We start from the raw sequence: 19,251 nt of genomic DNA, 5'->3' as shown, positions 1-19,251 counted from the left end.
ATTTTCAATAATTATCCATAATACAGTGTGTGGTAAGCACTGGTTTTATTTCAGAGTGGTAATGGGAGTGGATTTAATCTATTGGCTTCATATCGCAATATATTCCAGAAGTCTGAAATGCAAAAAACAAAAACAAAAAAAGTCCCACATTAGGCTGATTCACCCTAAAGCCTTTATTTTGAAGTACTTAACCGGAAGTTGAGCAGACGCTGCTGGGGACTTGGTGCTTCCACTGACTTCAATAACGGGACGTGTCTTCAGAGCGGTCCTCCCTCTGCAATGCCTCTTGTCCTGTGAGGACACCGTCTGAGAGAGTCAACTCACTGCAGCTCGAGTCTCATGTCATCGCTGGACTTGATGACAAAAGAGTGTTTCACATCTGGGACCCTGTCCTCGGCTTCACTCAAAACAAGGTTCATAAAGAAGAGGAGGGTCGCTCCGAGGGCGCAGCAGGATGCGGACAGCGACTGTCAGCTGTGCAGGTGAGACACACACAAAACTCTCACAGAAAAGTTTGAATTCACTGGAATAAACCCAAGCCCTCCTTTCTAGAAATCCCTGCAGCATCTGTAGACAGGAGGACTGAGAAATCCGCAGCCTCCGAGAAGTGTCGTTACGCAGAGCGCAGTGTCGTTACGCACGACTATCCGCCGTGTTTACCTTCATGAAATCACCTGAAAACGGCTCCAGGCTGCTACAGTTGAACCATACAGACCTCTACACACATCAGACTGCTCGGTTACAACACGATACTCTACTGTTTTATGAAGGACACGTCCGGTTACCAGGGCGCATCATAGCACACTTTATCTTGGGTTTGTTTTTAGCAAAAGTATCGTCTCGTGTTTTATCATTTAAGCACTGCAAATGTTGTTGTGAATGATTCATTACTATGCGACCAGGTCATCATCAAACCAATTGATGTATTTTTTATTATCATTATTATTATTTCTATCGTTATTATAGTAGCCTAACTACCTGATGGAAAACCAGCCTCCATCCCTCCGTCTATGGTGAAGATTTGTGGTGATGTGTGTTCATGTCGTGACGCTCTGAACCATCCAGACATTTCATGAGGTAAAGATTTAACTGGGACTGGCTGAGAGAACAGCAAGTCCTCATATTTGAGAAACTGAAACTAAAGAACAATTCACATTTTTGCTTGATAAATAATTAATATGTTTAATAAATAAATAATATATTTAATCCATTATCACTTTTGCTGATAACTGATTCATTGACTAATCATTACAGCTCTTATAAGAAAAGACAGAAAACTATGATGAAGACATCATCATGATTGTTTAAATATCATTAATTAAAGGCAGTGTTGACGATGTTCTCCAGTATTCACAATTTGTTATATCGGTTGAAATGGTCTTTACACCCAAATTATGCTAGCTTTCCAACATCGTCGACCCTACCTTTAAATTAATTAGTGACAATATATTTTATAATTGTGTATCATGATATCACAGGGAATACCGGCCATGTCTGCTTTTACAAAATGGGAGGTGACCATACTAATGGTAAATGGATGATGGACTTACATTTATATAGCGCCTTGCTAGTCTTCCGACCACTCAAAGAGCTTTACACTACATGTCAGCATTCACCCAACTAACTAACGGCATTTTTTTAGACTAACAGAACAAGGAGGAAAGTAAACATATGATTGGTTGACGCTTCGCCGCATCATTGGAGTGCTGAAAAAAGTTGAGACCAGCTCATCAGCTTTGATTTGTAGCACGTCACGCCCGTCACACAGCGACAAGTGCCGGCCATCAGTTTGTAGCTTCATGTCACCAGCTTAAATTGAAAATTCCTCGTGGTCTGTTGCTGTGTCTGTTGCTCGTAGTGTGAACACAGCATTAAGCCTCCTTCAGTAATTCATTAGTTGTATTCCTCTTTTTTTAGGTGTTCCATATTTTCCCTGTCTGGCAGTAGTCGCACTGTTCGTCGGATTTTGACAGCCTGCGTCCTCTCTTTCCTGGCCCTCGTGGGCTCCGTATCCATCGACCTCAGCTCCAACTTTGACCTGCTGCACACTACAGAGGCCGCTTACGACGAGCTCACTTCATGCAGGACGATAGCCATCCTGCAACTCGTCAGTAAGCTTCAAAGGATGAGACGTTTATTTACCAAAGACATGGGCAATGAGACATTGGAGGCAAGTTTTTCAGACGTTGTGTTTCCTGTGTTTGGTCATCTCTGTGATGAAATGGCAGGTCACAGCAACGGCCATGGGCTCCCTTGTAGTGTTGAGTTGGCTGGATTTTGCCAGGAGATGAGGTGGAGCCTTCAAGGATTTCTAAATGCTTCATTGGATACAAATGGCACAAGTGAGAATGGTACTTCTGCTTACTCCCTGGCCATCGGAAGACTTCTTGACATCTGGGGTACAGTAGAAGATACTTTAGTCAAAGTCAAACAGAATTCTAACTGGAGAGATGTACTGTCTGCAAGACTTCTGATCAAATTCATAGAGCTCAACCACCAGTTGATGGACTTCCCCCACATGGCAATTCACCCTGACTTCCAGTACAAGTGGACTTATGTACTAAGCTACCTCGGCTTTGCCAGGGTTATGACAGAACGACTGAATGACTGCTGGTTAGAGAACATAGACCTCAAGTTAAACTCAAGTCAGCATGTAAAACATTCTTATATTTTTGGCACAAGTCTATGGCAGATCTCTGGAGCAGGGACAGAGCTTCTCTCTGGGTCTCATGCTGGAATTCATTCTCTGACAAACACTCAACAGTGCTTGTTTGATCGTGCGGTGCCGGCTCTCAGGTTGGCGTCTCGATCCGTGTCTTCGGGCCTCAGCATGAGGGTCTGCCTGCTGGCCATAGCCTGCCTTATCTACCCGGTGGTGATGTTCTCATTCAAGCAGATGACTGAGTGGATACAGAACTACGCCAAGAGCTTGAAGGAAAAGACAGAGGACCTGAAGCACCAGAGGCAGTTGGCTGAGGATCTGCTGCACCAAATGCTGCCCAAGTCAGTTGCCAAGCAGCTCCGCCAGCATAAACATGTCGAGGCAGAGAGCTATGAAAAGGTTGGTGCAATCGCTAAGAGTATATTGATTTGTGCTTCTCTCGTTGTGGTTTAGTATGGCTCAAGTTGGCATTCACTGTGGACAGGTCAAACCCTTTTTACACCTGAGCGGACCAATGTACTACTCACTGACTGATCTTTGCCTTGGCCAGTAAATTACCAAAACCAGTTCAAAATACATCTGTGATGACAAATTGATTATGCAGTTGAAGAATCATGTTTAATTGTGTATTTTTTCACAACCGTGTGTAGGATCTGGCAGTATCTAGAGGTGAGGTTACAGATTACAACTTCTCCCGTGTGCCAAATGGCCCTATCTAAAGCCACTTGATGTAAGAGTAGAGTGCTTAGAGTGTGTGTGTACATGGGAAGTGAGTGGGGAAGCAAGAGAGAGAGAGAGCAGTGGCAGCAACAGGAGCGAGTAAAGTTCAACTCCGGCCCAAGCAGGAAAAGTTAACAGAGTTTGGTTTGTCCATTCTGGGCTACTGTAGAAACATGGCGGTGCAACATGGCGTACTCCGTGGAGAGAGGACCCGCTCCCTATGTAGATATAAACGGCTCATTCTAAGGTAACAAAAACACAAAGATTCTTGTTATCAGGTGATTATACACTAAAGAAAACATACTTAGACATAATATATTCCATTTCTGTCAATAGATCCCCCTAATTGGGGCACACTTGTCCTTTATTTTCTAGTTTCTTAACAGTTGTTCAAAAGACAGCAAAACAAGTCGGCTGATTAGTCGAATTCCTGCTGCCCGGCTCAGTTGATCCTCAGGGGGCTGACTTCCAGACTGAAATCTTGTGGGGATGACTGAGCTTTAGAGGTGTAGTCTGGTTCTTTTTACAGCAGCGTGAAAAATGAACGAGAGCATTTGGGCAGGACGTATCAGCAAAAATAATAGTTAAAGAGCTAAGTATCCCCACGTTGATTAGGAACAGATGTTCAGTTCAGGTATCGGCAGCCTGAGGTGGGTAAAGCTTGGATTGAAGATGGAACTCAATACAGCTTGGAAAAGCAAGCTTGTGAAAGAAAGACAAATAAATCGAAATCTAAAATGTAGGTTTTTATTATCGCTGAGGTGCCTTTCAGCTAGGCACTTAATCACAAGCTGGGCAAGACACTGAACCCCGATGGTCAGGCCAATCAAGCAATGCACTACATGGCCAGTCAAATACATGCATGTTGTTTATCGTTGTGGCAGAGGATAAAATGATTGCCACGTGATAACTTACGAGTAATAAAATACGTCTACATATTATTATACACCACTGTGCAGTGATTTGGCGTCTAAACAGCTTCAGACTCATGGATATGTTACTCAAGCTGGATTTCCTGGATCATATTTCATTCGTCTCACTGGCACATGAAACAAATGCAGCCTCTAAATGCAGTTTCTAAACATAGTGCTGTTTTCACCATGTAACTGTGTGACTGCGAAGTAGGGCTTAATAAACCATACTAAAAAAACAACCTGTTCCCTATTCGTAATAAGCACTCCCTCCGTTCCAAAGGTGTAGATTTGAGTCATGATTGGACAAAAGAGTCATGAGCTGATGACTTTTCCGAATCAAAAAAAGACTTGCAACTTAACATTGATCTTTATACCAATGACTCAAGACTTCACTTGGACTTTAGCCTTTTGACTCGGGATGACTTGATATTCTCCCTCTTTCTGCAATCTTTCTTAACATGAATAACAATCAGAATCAGATCAGAAGTACGTTATTAATCCCCAGGGGGGAAATTGGGGAAAGGAGATGGAAACCACAGGGTATAAAAGGGTTAATGGAACTGTTGTTGTGTTAAAGATATTGTTTAAAAAGACTGAAACATCTGCTGATAATATGTTTGTTTTACTTTTAATGTCCACGAGGGAAACCCATCCTGCAACAAGGCACAGTAAAAAAGAACTGCAACACATACAGTATGTGAACCCTAAAGGCAAATGGTAGAAACAGACAACACAGTTGAGGACAGATAAGACAATAACCTTTCCCCTCCACGCTATACTCCCCATTCACTTCTAACATCTAACCAAACAAATTCAGAGCCTATAATGTTGCAGGGTTGTGGGGTGCTGCTGCGAGAAGCAGCTACCTCTGCAAGATCTGCAAACATGATCAATGAATGTGTGTGTCTGCTGCCTTTGTTGCTATTGTTGCCATAATTACCTATAATTGCCCTGTTCCATATTCATCAGGAGATAAAACAAGTTATTTCGGTGAAAATTGCGTCTGGCTTATTGAAGAGGTTGGAAGCAGCTGTACCAATAGCACTTTGCGCGGGGCGGGGGGGCTATTACTGAATATGGACCATGGGCTCATCTCATTTTTAATGATTTGGAGCTCTGGAGTATTCTGGAAAGAAAATCTAAGACCCACTGATTCTTCTTCTTTTGGAAACTAAACAGAAAAATAAAACATTGCTTGCTGATTTTTGACGGATGCTGTTCAGTAAAGACCTCCCTGATGCTGCTTATCTGGGGCAGCAAATGTAACACCTGTTACGGGCTGACCAGAGGGGAAATCAGAGGTGTTTCTCGACTTTGAGCTTTACTAAATAGACACAAGCGCATATCTATCACATCACTAAAAAACATCATTATCAAAGATGCCAATTATTGTGGAGGGATTTGTGTGGTACAGAGGCTGGGAATCCATTTAGTGATAACTCTGATTTATTCAGTTTGATTCGTTTAGAAAATGAAAATTAAAGATGAAAATATCAATTCTGTTTACCTTATACGTCCTGCCCATTTTTTCTCTTGTTCTATTGACTCTTTTGTCTTTTATCCTGGATGAAGTTGAAGAAATCCATTTTAGCTTGAGTACCCCTAAAAATAGTCTAAAATCGCCCCCTGGTTGAAAGGCAATGGAAATGCTCCCAATCCCGTATTTAGCACCTTTAAATACATGAAGCTGATATTACTTCTACACTTTTACTGCTGATACTTTAATGAAGCTGATAAGACCTCTGCATTTTTACTTAGGATTTTGAACTCAGGACTTTTACTTGTAATGGAGTATTTTTATTTTATTTTTGAAGCTTTGATATTTATTTTGCATTTGCAGCTCTGGTCTGAACATCATGAGCATCCATACAGAACACTTAACAAATTCAGAGAACAATACAACACTTAACAAAAACAGTTGCCAGGGGCAGTTAAACATGTATATATTCTCCAACAACACATGCATCACGTTTCATGTTTCATGTAAATGATCCATTTTTCCCAGTTCTTGTCGAAGATATTGCTTTTAATTTTTAGTTGGTACGTCAGTTTTTCCATTGAAAATATATCACAGACAATCTCAAACCAGTGATCTTTCCCTGGAGTTTGCGCTTTATACCAGTTTCTTGTTGTAGCTTTTTTGCTGGCTATAAGCAGAATTTTTGCCAGATATCTATCTGCTCTATGTACAACCTACTCAATGTTCCCTAGTGTACATCACAGCACAATTGTTTTGAATAGCTTCCTCTTCTATATTTAGCTCTGATTCCCATTTGTTTTTTATGTATAGTGTTGAGCTTCCTCTGTTCTCCCCTAAGGCTTTGTAGAAGGCTGAGATGACCCAAGATCTGCCCTGGTGATATGAATCCACTATAATTTTAATGATACCAGTAATGGAGTATTTTTACATTGTTGCATTGGTACTTTTACTTAAAGGGGAGCTACGCCCATTTTCAAAATTCATACATGTTATTCCTATGGTCTAAGACAGTCCCAAAATATCAATAAACATGAACAAATCTCTCCCAAATCCAAAACCCAGAGTGCTAAAAACTCAAACTTGTGATGTCATAGGGTATAAAGTCTCCATATACAATGAATTGGATGAAATTGTTATAGGTGACCCTGAGAGCATCCAGGGGAATGTCCTGAGTACATTTTCTGTTTCACAACTGAGAACACTACGATAGAATAAAGCTCATTTGGGTATAAACATTTTTTTTTTAATTCTGCGGGTCCATAAAATCAGTTTTCCATTCATCGTCCAGACTTTATACCTGATGACATCACAAGTTTGAGACTCACTTCTCTTGTTTCTGGCTTTGAGAGACAGGAGCTCATGTTCACAAATATTGATTGAACTTTCCTAGGCCATGGAGATAACATCTGAATTCTTAATTTAGGTGGTGTTCCCCTTTAAGTAAAGGCATTATTTACTCCACTAGAGAGAGGTGTTGATTCAACTGTATTATTTTACATTTTGGAGGATATAGTTTGTTTTGCGGTTGAACTGTATTTCGTTATACAAAGAGGAGTTTGTGAGCCCACCCTCATTGATATAAATGGTGTGGACAAAATAACAGAAACACCTTTACATTATTACCTTCATGAAGGTGGGATTTAGGATTGTTGTGTTAGACTGCATTCGTTTTCGCTAGGTGGACTGTGTAATAATAAACTGTATGTTTGTCCAGTACAACCAATACCTTTGCACACTGATGAAGTCACCTCTCTCCATTTTGTTTCAGGTGACCATTTTTTTCTCAGACATCGTGGGCTTCACCTCTATCTCTGCGTCCTGTGCTCCTCTTCAAGTGGTGGAGATGCTCAACAACCTCTACATGTGCTTTGACACACGCATTGACTCCTACAACGTCTACAAGGTAACGGTAAATGTTGACGAACGCACGCTCGGAAAATTCACACACTGCCTTTGCCTCCAAAGTTAGGAGTATACAGTAGTTGGGTAGCATACACAGGCTTTATTCCTGTGTAAACAAACAGGAATAAGGTGCAGCTCAATAGTTTGCCCCACCTGGGCCTGATTCAATAACGTTACTCGCTATGGTTTTAACCCCGTCACTCTATTCAGCCGCCCGGAAACAACACGGAAAGCATCTGTTGGTCTTGAGGAGCTGCAGCATTTATTTCTGCACAAACGGCAACTTCCACTGAACAACATTCACTGATATTCTCAGATCTAAACTAACTCTGTCTTCTGACTAACTTGTTCGCTCACAGTCACATTCACTCTCTCTCTCTTGCTTCACCACTCACTTCGCACGTACACACACTCTAGTCTATGCTCTGGCTCTGCTATTCTCCAAATGACCTGCGCTACTCTTACAACAACTGGCTCTGGATGGGGACATTCACATTTTCGCGGAGAAGTTTAAGTTGGTTGAAATCACCAAATCCTACACACTGCACCTTTAAATATTCACCCTAACAAGAATTACATTTTGTAGGAATCATTTAAATCTTCATTTAGATTTTTTTCTTCAAAACAAATCTTAAAAAAAAGAAAACAATAGCATTTCTCCAAGGAATTATTACCTCTAAGGTGAATTTGATTAATTTTTATTTAGCAGCAAATGTTTACATTGTGATACATCACAGTGTAACACAATGAAACACAGTGTAACAATAGAACAGAAACACCAGGCTAAAAATCTAAAGCAATTTTAGGCTACATGCAAACAGTTTTCAGCCTTACAAAGAAATCTGAATATAATGTGCTCTTACAGACGTGGACAAAATTGTTGGTACCCTTCCGTTAAAGAAAGAAAAACCCACAATGGTCACTGAAATAACTTGAAACTGACAAAAGTAATAATAAATAAAAATTTACTGAAATGAACTAATGAAAATCAGACATTGCTTTTGAATTGTGGTTCAACAGAATCATTTAAAAAAACAAATTAATGAAACTTGCCTGGACAAAAATGATGGTACCCTTAACTTAATATTTTGTTGTACAACCTTTTGAGGCAATCACTGCAATCAAGTGATTTCTGTAACTCTCAATGAGACTTCTGCACCTGTCGACAGGTATGTTGGCCCACTCCTCGTGAGCAAACTGCTCCAGCTGTCTCAGGTTTGAAGGGTGCCTTCTCCAGACTGCATGTTTCAGCTCCTTCCACAGATGTTCAATAGGATTTAGATCAGGGCTCATAGAAGGCCACTTCAGAATAGTCCAATGTTTTGTTCTTAGCCATTCTTGGGTGTTTTTAGCTGTGTTTTGGGTCATTATCCTGTTTGAGGACCCATGACCTGCGACTGAGATCAAGCTTTCTGACACTGGGCAGCACATTTCGCTCCAGAATGCCTTGATAGTCTTCAGATTTCATTGCACCCTGCACAGATTCAAGACACCCTGTGTCAGATGCAACAAAGCAGCCCCATAACATAACCGAGCCTCCTCCATGTTTCACATTAGGTACAGTGTTCTTTTCTTTGGATGCTTAATTTTTGCGTCTGCGAACATAGAGCTGATGTGACTTGCCAAAAAGCTCCAGTTTTGTCTCATCTGTCCAAAGGACATTCTCCCAGAAGCTTTGTGGCTTGTCAATATGCATTTTGGAAAATTCCAGTCTCACTTTTTTATGATTTGGTGTCCTCCTCGGTTGTCTTCCATTAAGTCCACTTTGGCTCAAACAGCGACGGATGGTGCGATCTGACACTGATGTACCTTGACCTTGGAGTTCACCTCTAATCTCTTTGGAAGTTGTTCTGGGCTCTTTGGTTACCATTCGTATTATCCGTCTCTTCAATATGTCATCAATTTTCCTCTTGCGGCCAGGTCCAGGGAGGTTGGCTACAGTCCCGTGGACCTTTAACTTCTGAATAATATGTGCAACTGTGGTCACAGGAACGTCAAGCTGCTTGGAGATGGTCTTATAGCCTTTACCTTTAACATGCTTGTCTATAATGTTCTTTCTGATCTCCTGAGACAACTCTCTCCTTAGCTTTCTGTGGTCCATGTTCAGTGTGGTACACACCATGATACCAAACAGCACAGTGACTACTTTTCACCCTTTAAATAGGCAGACTGACTGATTACAAGTTTGAAGATACCTGTGATGCTATTTACAGGACACACCTTAGTTTAATATGTCCCTATGGTCAAACTATTTTCAATCTTTTCTAGGGGTACCATAATTTTTGTCCAGGCAAGTTTCATTAATTTGTTTTTTAAAATGATTCTGTTGAACCACAATTCAAAAACAATATCTGATTTTCATTAGTTCATTTTCAGTAAATTTGTATTTATTATTACTTTTGTCAGTTTCAAGTTATTTCAGTGACCATTGTGGGTTTTTCTTTCTTTAACGGAAGGGTACCAACAATTTTGTCCACATCTGTAAGAAAGTCCATGGAGGCATCAGCTTGAGACTAATGTGCAATAGAATAATGACATTTTGTTCCAATCAGACAACAATGTGTACCTGGACAAACGTACCACTTGCTGTGCTGTGTTTGTTCTTTGCTTCAAAAATTTAAATTGATAAAAACATGAAAGCTGATATAAAAACATCACATTTTAATCCTTTTATATTGGTCATGACACTATCAAAGTAAAATCCCGATTTGCTCCATGTATCTTCCCACGATGATTCAATTGTCAGTGGTTGGTTACAGTCTTCAGTTTTGTTTCGAGCAACATTTTTACCAAACTATCAAACCAGGTGGAGACGATAGGGGATGCATACATGGTGGTGAGCGGTCTGCCTGAGAGGAACGGAGATAGACATGCTGATGAGATCGCCAAGATGGCGCTGGATCTGGTAGCAGCCGTCAGACAGGTCTCCATCCCTCACATGCCCAACCAGAGGCTGCAGCTCCGAGCCGGTATCCATACAGGTGAGTGAGGCTTCCTATAAGATGCACCTACCTGATAGACCTATCTTAATGGCTTGCTTTTCACTAGTGCAATAAGCGCTACCCAAAGCGTACTGCTGCGCCAACGTACAGCCTCACAAAGCATGCTGGTGTGGCTGTAGCCTCTTCTTCTCTCGTTCTATTTCTATGAGCACAGCTCTTTTTCTCCGTGTTCTATAGGTCCATGTGTGGCAGGAATAGTGGGCTACAAGATGCCAAGATACTGTCTGTTTGGAGATACTGTCAACACAGCCTCTAGAATGGAGTCAACCAGCCTGCGTATGTGTACCTACACACAATACACCAACACACTCATCTGCTGTATGGGCATGAATTGCTACGGAAACTAAGTGGAAAATATTTATGTCTGTATTTGTAGGATTCGAAAAATTCAGCCTGATGAAGGCCACAAGCCGAAACACATTACTATACACCGTATACTACGAGTACTGTTGGAGTTTTACCTCTTCAGACTTCTCAGACCTCTCCCAGTAGTAGTATCCTCCAAAATTAGATTTTGGGGCAGAGAGTGCAATTCTACAATTTAAAAAAACAAAAGGGACAGTGTGTAGGATTTGGTGGCATCTAGTGGTGTGGTTACAGATTGCAACCATCTGAATACGCTTCCGCTCACTCCTCCCTTATGCGGTAACGTGAGCAGGACAGTGCAAAACCATGGTAACGCTGTCCACCTCGCTCAGAGGCCATCCTTACCATAAGAACACTACTTTAGGTGCAACGGAAGTCAGACGGCGGCTGGTGGTGCCACAGTTTTGCACCCTGGGGCTCACGTTACCACAGTTTCACAAGCGGAGAACTTCTGTGTCCTTCAGCCAACGTAAAAACACGAAAGAGCGTTTGTCCGGTCTGGGCTACTGTAGAAACACGGCAGTGCAACATGGCAGACTCCGTTAAGAGGACCCGCTCCCTATGTAAATATAAAGGGCTCATTCTAAGCTAACAAAAACACAATGATTCGTAGTTTCAGGTGATTATACACTAATGAAAACATAGTTATGAATATTATATTCCATTTCTGCTAATGCATCCCCTGAAATGTTACACACTGGCCCTTTAACGATATTGGACCTCTGCTGCATATAAATCCTTGAAAATTTTTAAATTGAACTTCAATTTGGAAAACAGGGATGGTGCTAAGATACATGTTTTGCTTGACTTTGGCTAAAACTCAGTTCTGTTTTACAGTAGTATGTATTATTGTTTGTGTGTCAGCTCAGAAAATCCACGCCAGTTCAGAAACCTACTTGGCTCTGATCAAAGACAACGCCTACGAGCTGCAGCTTCGTGGAGAGATTGAGGTTAAGGTAAAAGATCCCAGCCAAGCAAAGTGAAATACATTTTCTGTGTAGTAGTGAGGCAGTCACACCTTCATCACCACATCGAGGAAGCCATTTATATGTAAGAAATGTCATTTTAAATATTTACATAAACCTTGCTCAACAGTTGGATGAAAATAAGATAAAATAGGCTATTCAATAAAAAGACTAATACCTCACCTCGTAGTGTGAATATAAAACCACAAAGTTCAGTCACAGTTTTCATGTTATTTCATATCCTGGGGCAGTCAATATATATTTGCAAAGTTTACTATATTAAAGGGTCAGTTCACACAAATCAACATAAATATACCTTTTCACACAATCCAAGTTGTCTCTACTTGAGTTTTATTTTGCCAGGTGGTGAGATTTAGTATTGGGCAGCGGCAGAGATGGATATCTCTGAAACCTCGGCATATAAAACCAAAAACTATCTGGCTGGCTCACCCGCAGTGCTTTTGGTGTTTTTTTGTAATTTGGGTGAACATGCCCTTTAAGTTCTCATGAACAGTTATCTCTCTCACGGGTTGGTAGTCACACTCGAGATTCACTGTACCTCTCTCGTGTCTTTCCTGCTCCTGCCAGGGTAAAGGCAAAATGAACACATACTGGTTGGTTGGCCACAAGAACTACAGTGTGCAGAATGACAGTCTGGTTTGCCACTGGAATCCCAACAGGAAGAAGAAGACGGTGGCCGGCAGTGACGTGTCTGTGGGCAATGTGAGTTGAACTGGTTCAGTATTCCATATATGACTACCATTAGAGGAACGTCAGACCGTTTGTCCTGTAGCTGTTTCCTCCATATTTTAGAATTCTGGCTTTTCTTTGCTTTCTGTGCTTCAAATTGTCGACTGTCGGCCTGTTTTGTTTATTCCCTACTTGTACAAAAGCTTTTTGGTTTCTTTTATTCTTCCTCATATTGCATATTTAACTTTTTTTTCTACTGCATGTTCATTTTCTGTGAATACTTTTGTCCACTTTCCCTTCTCTATTTTATTTGAGATATCCATATAATTACATTAATTTACATGTCCATGTAACTCTGTAACTGTAAGATTCATCTATATTTTTTTGTGTTCTGGACATGTTTGGTATGTTCAATGTCATATGGGTGTTGCTGTAATTTTGACTTGTAAATAGTGTTCACATCAAGTTGTCTGGGAATCACTGGGAAACCTTTTCTGAAAGCTCTGATCCGACTTAAAAAAAGTGCCTAAAGGCAAACAAATATGGCTGCCTCACTTCAGCTCAAGTCTATCGTTCAAGGTATAATCAAGGTAGCTAAGCAGTGTTAACTTAGCTGAAGTTACTTGTTTCACCATATTAGGCTAATGTCAGGCAGCTGGAACTGCTCAGGTTCTTCCCGAATATACTAGACATCATTGTCAAAAGTATCGTTATAGAAAGTAAAGGTAAAAGTAGAATAATGTACACTTCCTAGGACAGTATGCATTAAAACGTGTGCGTATTGTAGGGAGACGTCACCGCAGTAATGTCTACTTCCGATATTTCCCCGGATTAGTCTAAAATCAAAAGTTTGATTAAAATTAATTTGTCAATTGAATGTTATTGTATTAACTGGTTAAATCTCTGTTTTTCTTTACATATTTATTTATTTTATATATATATATATATATATATATATATATATAGTGAGCAATGTCCAAATTTAAGGAGATGGAAATGGTTACATTTCTAGCTATAGCTTAGCTGTCGAGCTAAGCTTTTTAGACAACCTGCAACCGTTATGACGCTCAATGTCATTGTCATGGATAAAATAATAATCTGTCATTGACCAGAGATTCTACTTTGCCGTTCAATTAAGTCTCTAAGCTGACTGTCATTATGAATTTACTGTGGTTGGATGGTTCCACTAAGTGAAACTTGGCAGGATTTTGGTCTGCCTCTAAATAGGTTTGCCATCAGCAAAATGGAACGTTTACCTTCAATCTTTGTGTTTTTGATAGAGTTATTATATGAAATTGTAGGAAAAATAATGAAATGTTATCTATATCTTATGTATATGTCATGAATTTACCTTACATATGTACCTCTGTGCCAGTCATCAGTGACAGTGCAGAGCCTCAGTGAGAACGCCACCACCCCAGTCTCCCTTCCCTCCTCAGTGTTGAACCGAACCCCTACACAGCCTCGGACAGACAAGCCTGGCCTGAGCGTGGCAGCTCAGGTGGAGACTTATGGCGGCAGCTACGGTACCCTGGGCTCCATGATTGGGGGGCTGCAGGGAGGAGATGAGAGCCCTCTACCCAGCCAGCGTAGGAGCAACAGGGGGCGCAAACCTGACCTGCTGCCTGACCTCCAACTACCACATGTAACCAGCTCAGGACTTCAGTTACCATTGGAACATCAATCAACCAAGGGGAATGACAGAGATTAGTTTGTAGTAGATAGTTGAATAATAATGTGATTACTTAAGGAATAGTCCAGTTCACATGCTTATTTGCTTTCTGAATTATGAAACATTTGAGTTGGAAAAACTATTATATATATAATTTGTTTTGAGTCAAAGCTGATATAATAGCTTACCTTTTTGGAGTTGTAGTGATTTTTTTTTTTGTGGTATGCATGTATTTATGTTTGTATATTTTATGCATATAATGTATGTTTACTTGTATGTATTCTGTTTACTTTTTGTCACTGTGAAGCACTGTGTCTTAAATGTGAAGTATAAATAAAGTTAATTCCTTCCTTTTGTTCCTTATTTGATCAAATTTTGACTTTTGTAGGATGTTGCACTTATTTTTACTTTATTGCTTCAGCCAAGACTTTTACTTATTTTTTTAGCAACAATGTATGAAATAATGAAATAAAATTGTGAAAATAATGTGAAAGGTGTCTATAGTGTTGAACCTCCTGAGAATGATCAGCTGAATCTGCAACTGCCCTCGGCTTTACGGAGCTATACAGTGAGCTGTAAATCACTAGCATCAGGTGGGCTGCTGTAACGCAGTTTAGTTGCATGTGCATAAGAGAGAAATCTACAAGTCTTGAATCTGGAAGTCCAGTTTCGTAGTAACAAATGACCAATGCTACTAACTATAAACTAGAGAAATGTTTTCAAAAAGCCCTTTTGTTTTAACTGGGTAGTTAAGTAGCATCCGTCACAGGAAATGTTGTTAAACGTTGTTTCACTTTGTTGGTCAAAGGGAGATGGAAGAATCTGTCTCCAATTCATCCATTAATAAATTAAAAATAATGCATTAATGCTGCAAAATATAACGAACAATGTTTCCATAGAGAACTAAAGGTCTTTGATAACTGCACACAAAGAAAGTGTGAATTGACTTCTTTAAGTGTCCCTCCTTCACTGCATTCACTGTACGATGTTCCTATGCTATGGACAGTTTATTATCTCTAAATTTGACTATGTCACGTCACGCAACTCTTCTCCCTTACGCCATGCTTTTTTCACCAAATGTTTTCACCTATCTTGCCTTCACCCTGAGGATTTATGGAAGATTTGAAAGGCCTAAATTAAAACAAAGAAAACAAAGAAACAAAAATACAATGCTCTTTGTTATATATACATATAAACTGAGTCATAATTAAATGACAAGGATTTAGCTTATTTAGCTTATTATCTTTAAATAAACAAATGAATTAATTGTTTTTCATTGTTACGTGAATTTTCCATGCCACATTAAAATCAAATCTCAACCCAGAAAACAAATTGAGGTGTATTGAATTTCAGTGTTGTCCAGCAGAGAGCAGCAAAGACCAGCCATATACAAAATACTTTCATTAATATAGACTGTATTGTATATTTGTTTGCGTAGATATGAATGACTGAAATATTGTGTATACCAACCAATTTTTAGATTGCCTTTGGTGCCTTTTTCTCTATCTTTTACAGTATATAGGCGACTGATTTGTAAAAATTGTCCCTAAAGGGCCCTAATTGTGTGATGTGAACAAATATTGGAACATGTATTATGTAGTAGTGCAGTGCCTGTTCAAAACATGCCAGTTCAGAACAGGCTGAATGCTCAGCCTGTGGTATTGCTGTTTGCAGCTTTCTCGAGAACCGCTCATACAAACAACTTCACACTCGACACTGTGCTTCCTTTGGTCCTCAGCAATACACCTGCCATGACAATAGCTGAATCAGAAACATAAAATGATAACATTTTATATCCAAAGTTCAACTTCACTGTGACATGATAATGTTCTGCAAAAACACTTTCGATGCCATAACTCAGGAGCAGAAGGGGAGGTTGTTTTGCTAATTGACATACAGCAGAACAAGAACAACAAAGCTTAACAAAATTTAATTTATATTCCTATATCACCAATCAAAAATGTGTCTCAAGAGGCTTCTCAATCTGTACAGTAAATGACATCTTCTATCCTTAGACCTTCGACTCGGATGAGGAACATCTCCCTGGCTTTGACTTTGTCCTTCATCCTTCTCTCTGCAATGAGGTGTCATTCTGCCACAGCTTATTGTAGAGAGGGTGAGAAGGGTTATCCAAGATGGCTTTGATTTTGTCCCTTGTCCTCCTCTCTCCCGCTGCATCCACACTGTGCAGTTCCAACCTGATCCCCTAACTGGCCTTCCTTAACAGCTTGTTGAGACTGCTCACCACCATGAAGAACAGAGCACTGGCCACCACAGACTGATAGACGATCTACAGGAGATCTGAGTCTCCTCAGGAAGAACAGTCTGCTCTCCCTTCCTGAAGACGGCTTCAGTGTTGACAGTCCAGTCCAGTTTGTTTTTTTATTGATTTAGACCCCAAGGTACTTATGAGTCCACCCTCTTCCCTTCCTCACTCTCTGGCTGACAGCCAGGACAGGGGGCCTCCTCTTCCTCTCGTAGTCCATCCCATCATAAACTCACTAATTCTAATTTTGTAAAGGATCACAAGCCCAAATTATTAGGAACCACTGGTCCGATCTTTAACAATGCATTGTGTTTTATAGGTTTATCATGTGTGGTTGTTTTTTTTAAGGTGAAATCTTCAACTGAAAAGTAACAGTTACTATAACTGTCAGATACACAAAATGGAATAAAAAGTAGGCAACAATATTTACAAAATATTTCAGTAAATAAATGTAACTCAGTATTTTTTTACAAGCTCTTGTCTCGTTGTCACTCTTCAGGGGGAATTTGAAGTGTGATTAAAATATAATTATGAAGAAAAAATAAATAAATGATTTATTTAAAACTTTTATCATATAGAAATTAATTGGAATGCAAAAATCATAAAACAAACATTAAACAACACTTTTCTTAGATGTGCAAAGAGTGTTCAATGTTTATAACTTTTATTCTTTATTCCAAGTTTTGATAGATTGTAAGTGCATGGTCAAAAAAACCTGAACAAGAGTGTTTGTTATCACATTCATTCTTCCTTCCAAGTTTTGGTGATTTTTATGCCAGTTATTTCTCAATGGGGACTTTTCTCCTGTGCCTATATAGCTACACCTTTTTGTAATCCACGTTTTGGTCAATGCCAGTTTGGTTGAACTTTTGGTTCCAGCACTAGTTGTAAAAAAGGCTACATGTTATTAGGTGATGGGGTTAGGTGATGGGTTGAAGCAGAGCACAAATATAAATCACTTTAAAAAGCTATACAAAAAAGACATTTTTGGGAGGTATATGGTTGAGGAAGAGTTGTGATAAGGGTTGTGTTAAGGGTTGGTTTATATCTACTTTTTAACTCCGGATGGCTATGTGGGTTGTAAATAAACTTGGGATGCTGTTCATATATTTAATTTGGGATGTAAATAAATCTGGGATAGTTTATATATTATATTATATTATCATTCTATTCTATGAATGTCTATGAGTTATTAGAGGAGAAGTGAGGAAGGGGGTAGGGAAATATACATTTTACTTCTACCTACTCCTTTTCGGACACTATTACTCTTGCTTTGTTTGTTATTATTTTTTATCTGTTTTTATGTTCGAAATAAAGTTCATTCATTCATTCATTCATTCATTCATTCATTCATTCATTCATTACTGTAACTCTCCTGTTTTTTGGCGTCACTGCCCTGAATATCTCTCCATCCAGTTGTATAAGATGGTGGAGTGCTGCTTAGTTTCCTTTAACTCAGGTTTTTTTACAAGCTCTTGTCTTGTTGTCACTCTTCGGGGGAAATTTGAAGCGTGATTAAAATATAATTAGCTTAATGATTAATTATGAAGAAAAAAATTATTGATTTAAAACTTTTATCATATAGAAATTAATTGGAATGCAAAAATCATAAAACAAACATAGAACAACACTTTTCTTAGATGTGCAAAGTGAGTGTTTATTACTTTTATTCTTTAATCCAAGTTTTGACAGATTGTAAGTGCATGATCAAAAAAACCTGAACAAGAGTGTTTGTTATCACATTCATTCTTCCTTCCAAGTTTTGGTCATTTCTATGCCAGTTATTTCTCAATGGGACTTTTCTCCTGTGCCTATATAGCTACACCTTTTTGTAATCCACGTTTTGTAAGTGCCAGTTTGGTTGAACTTTTGGTTCCAGCACCAGTTGTATATAAAGCTACATGTTATTACTGTAATAAAACCATAAAGTCACTAATTCTAGTCTTTTAAAGGATCACAAGCCCAATTTTTTAGGAACCACTGGTCCAATCTTTAACAATGCATTGTGTTATAGGTTTATCATGTGTGGGTTTTTTTAAGGTGAAATCTTCAACTGAAAAGTAACAGTAACTATAACTGTCAGATACACAAAATGGCATAAAAAGTAGGAAACAATATTTACAAAATATTTCAGTAAATAAATGTAACTCAGTTTTTTTACAAGCTCTTGTCTCGTTGTCACTCTTCTGGGGGAATTTGAAGCGTGATTAAAATATAATTATGAAGAAAAATAAATAAATGATTGATTTAAAACTTTTATCATATAGAAATTAATTGGAATGTAAAAATCATAAAACAAACATAAAACAACACTTTTCTTAGATGTGCAAAGAGTGTTCAATGTTTATTACTTTAACTCTTTATTCCAAGTTTTGATAGATTGTAAGTGCATGGTCAAAAAACCTGAAAAAGAGTGTTTGTTATCACATTCATATATTCTTCCTTCCAAGTTTTGGTCACTTCTATGTCAGTTATGTCTCCACGGGACTTTTCTCCTGTGCCTATATAGCTACACCTTTCTGTAATCCACGTTTTGGTCAATGCCAGTTTGGTTGAACTTTTGGTTCCCGCACCAGTTGTATATAAGGCTTCATGTTATAACTGTAACTCTC

The 19,251-nt window shown here is 39.2% G+C and overlaps 1 protein-coding gene across 3 annotated transcripts; it reads left to right on the top strand.

Moving 5' to 3' along the window:
• Positions 1-221: 221 nt before the first annotated feature.
• Positions 222-15,111, top strand: LOC141772267 (uncharacterized). Of its 3 annotated transcripts, XM_074643072.1 has the most exons (9): positions 357-482; positions 967-1,077; positions 1,918-3,061; positions 7,545-7,679; positions 10,485-10,659; positions 10,858-10,956; positions 11,911-12,002; positions 12,600-12,734; positions 14,077-15,111. In XM_074643072.1, exons 2-9 carry the CDS (start codon positions 1,073-1,075, stop codon positions 14,410-14,412), a joined length of 2,121 nt encoding a protein of 706 aa, XP_074499173.1. In that variant the 5' UTR covers positions 357-482; positions 967-1,072; the 3' UTR covers positions 14,413-15,111. The 3 variants fall into 3 exon arrangements, with proteins under 3 accessions (XP_074499172.1, XP_074499174.1, XP_074499173.1); XM_074643071.1 differs by lacking the exon at positions 967-1,077 and having other exon boundaries at positions 222-482; XM_074643073.1 differs by lacking the exon at positions 967-1,077 and having other exon boundaries at positions 222-482; positions 14,141-14,283.
• The last annotated feature ends 4,140 nt before the right edge of the window (positions 15,112-19,251 follow it).

This window comes from Sebastes fasciatus, chromosome 8 (genome assembly GCF_043250625.1).
Source record: "Sebastes fasciatus isolate fSebFas1 chromosome 8, fSebFas1.pri, whole genome shotgun sequence".
Lineage (NCBI taxonomy): Eukaryota > Metazoa > Chordata > Actinopteri > Perciformes > Sebastidae > Sebastes > Sebastes fasciatus.
The sequence above is the reverse complement of the archived record's forward strand: the minus strand, read 5'-3'. Positions and strand labels throughout refer to the sequence as shown.

Coding starts and splice junctions, on each gene's coding strand:
- LOC141772267 (XM_074643071.1), top strand. CDS start 340: ATGTCATCGCTGGACTTGATGACAAAAGAGTGTTTCACATCTGGGACC. Junction 483..1,917: donor AGCGACTGTCAGCTGTGCAG/GTGAGACACACA, acceptor CTCTTTTTTTAG/GTGTTCCATATTTTCCCTGT. Junction 12,735..14,076: donor GTGACGTGTCTGTGGGCAAT/GTGAGTTGAACT, acceptor CCTCTGTGCCAG/TCATCAGTGACAGTGCAGAG.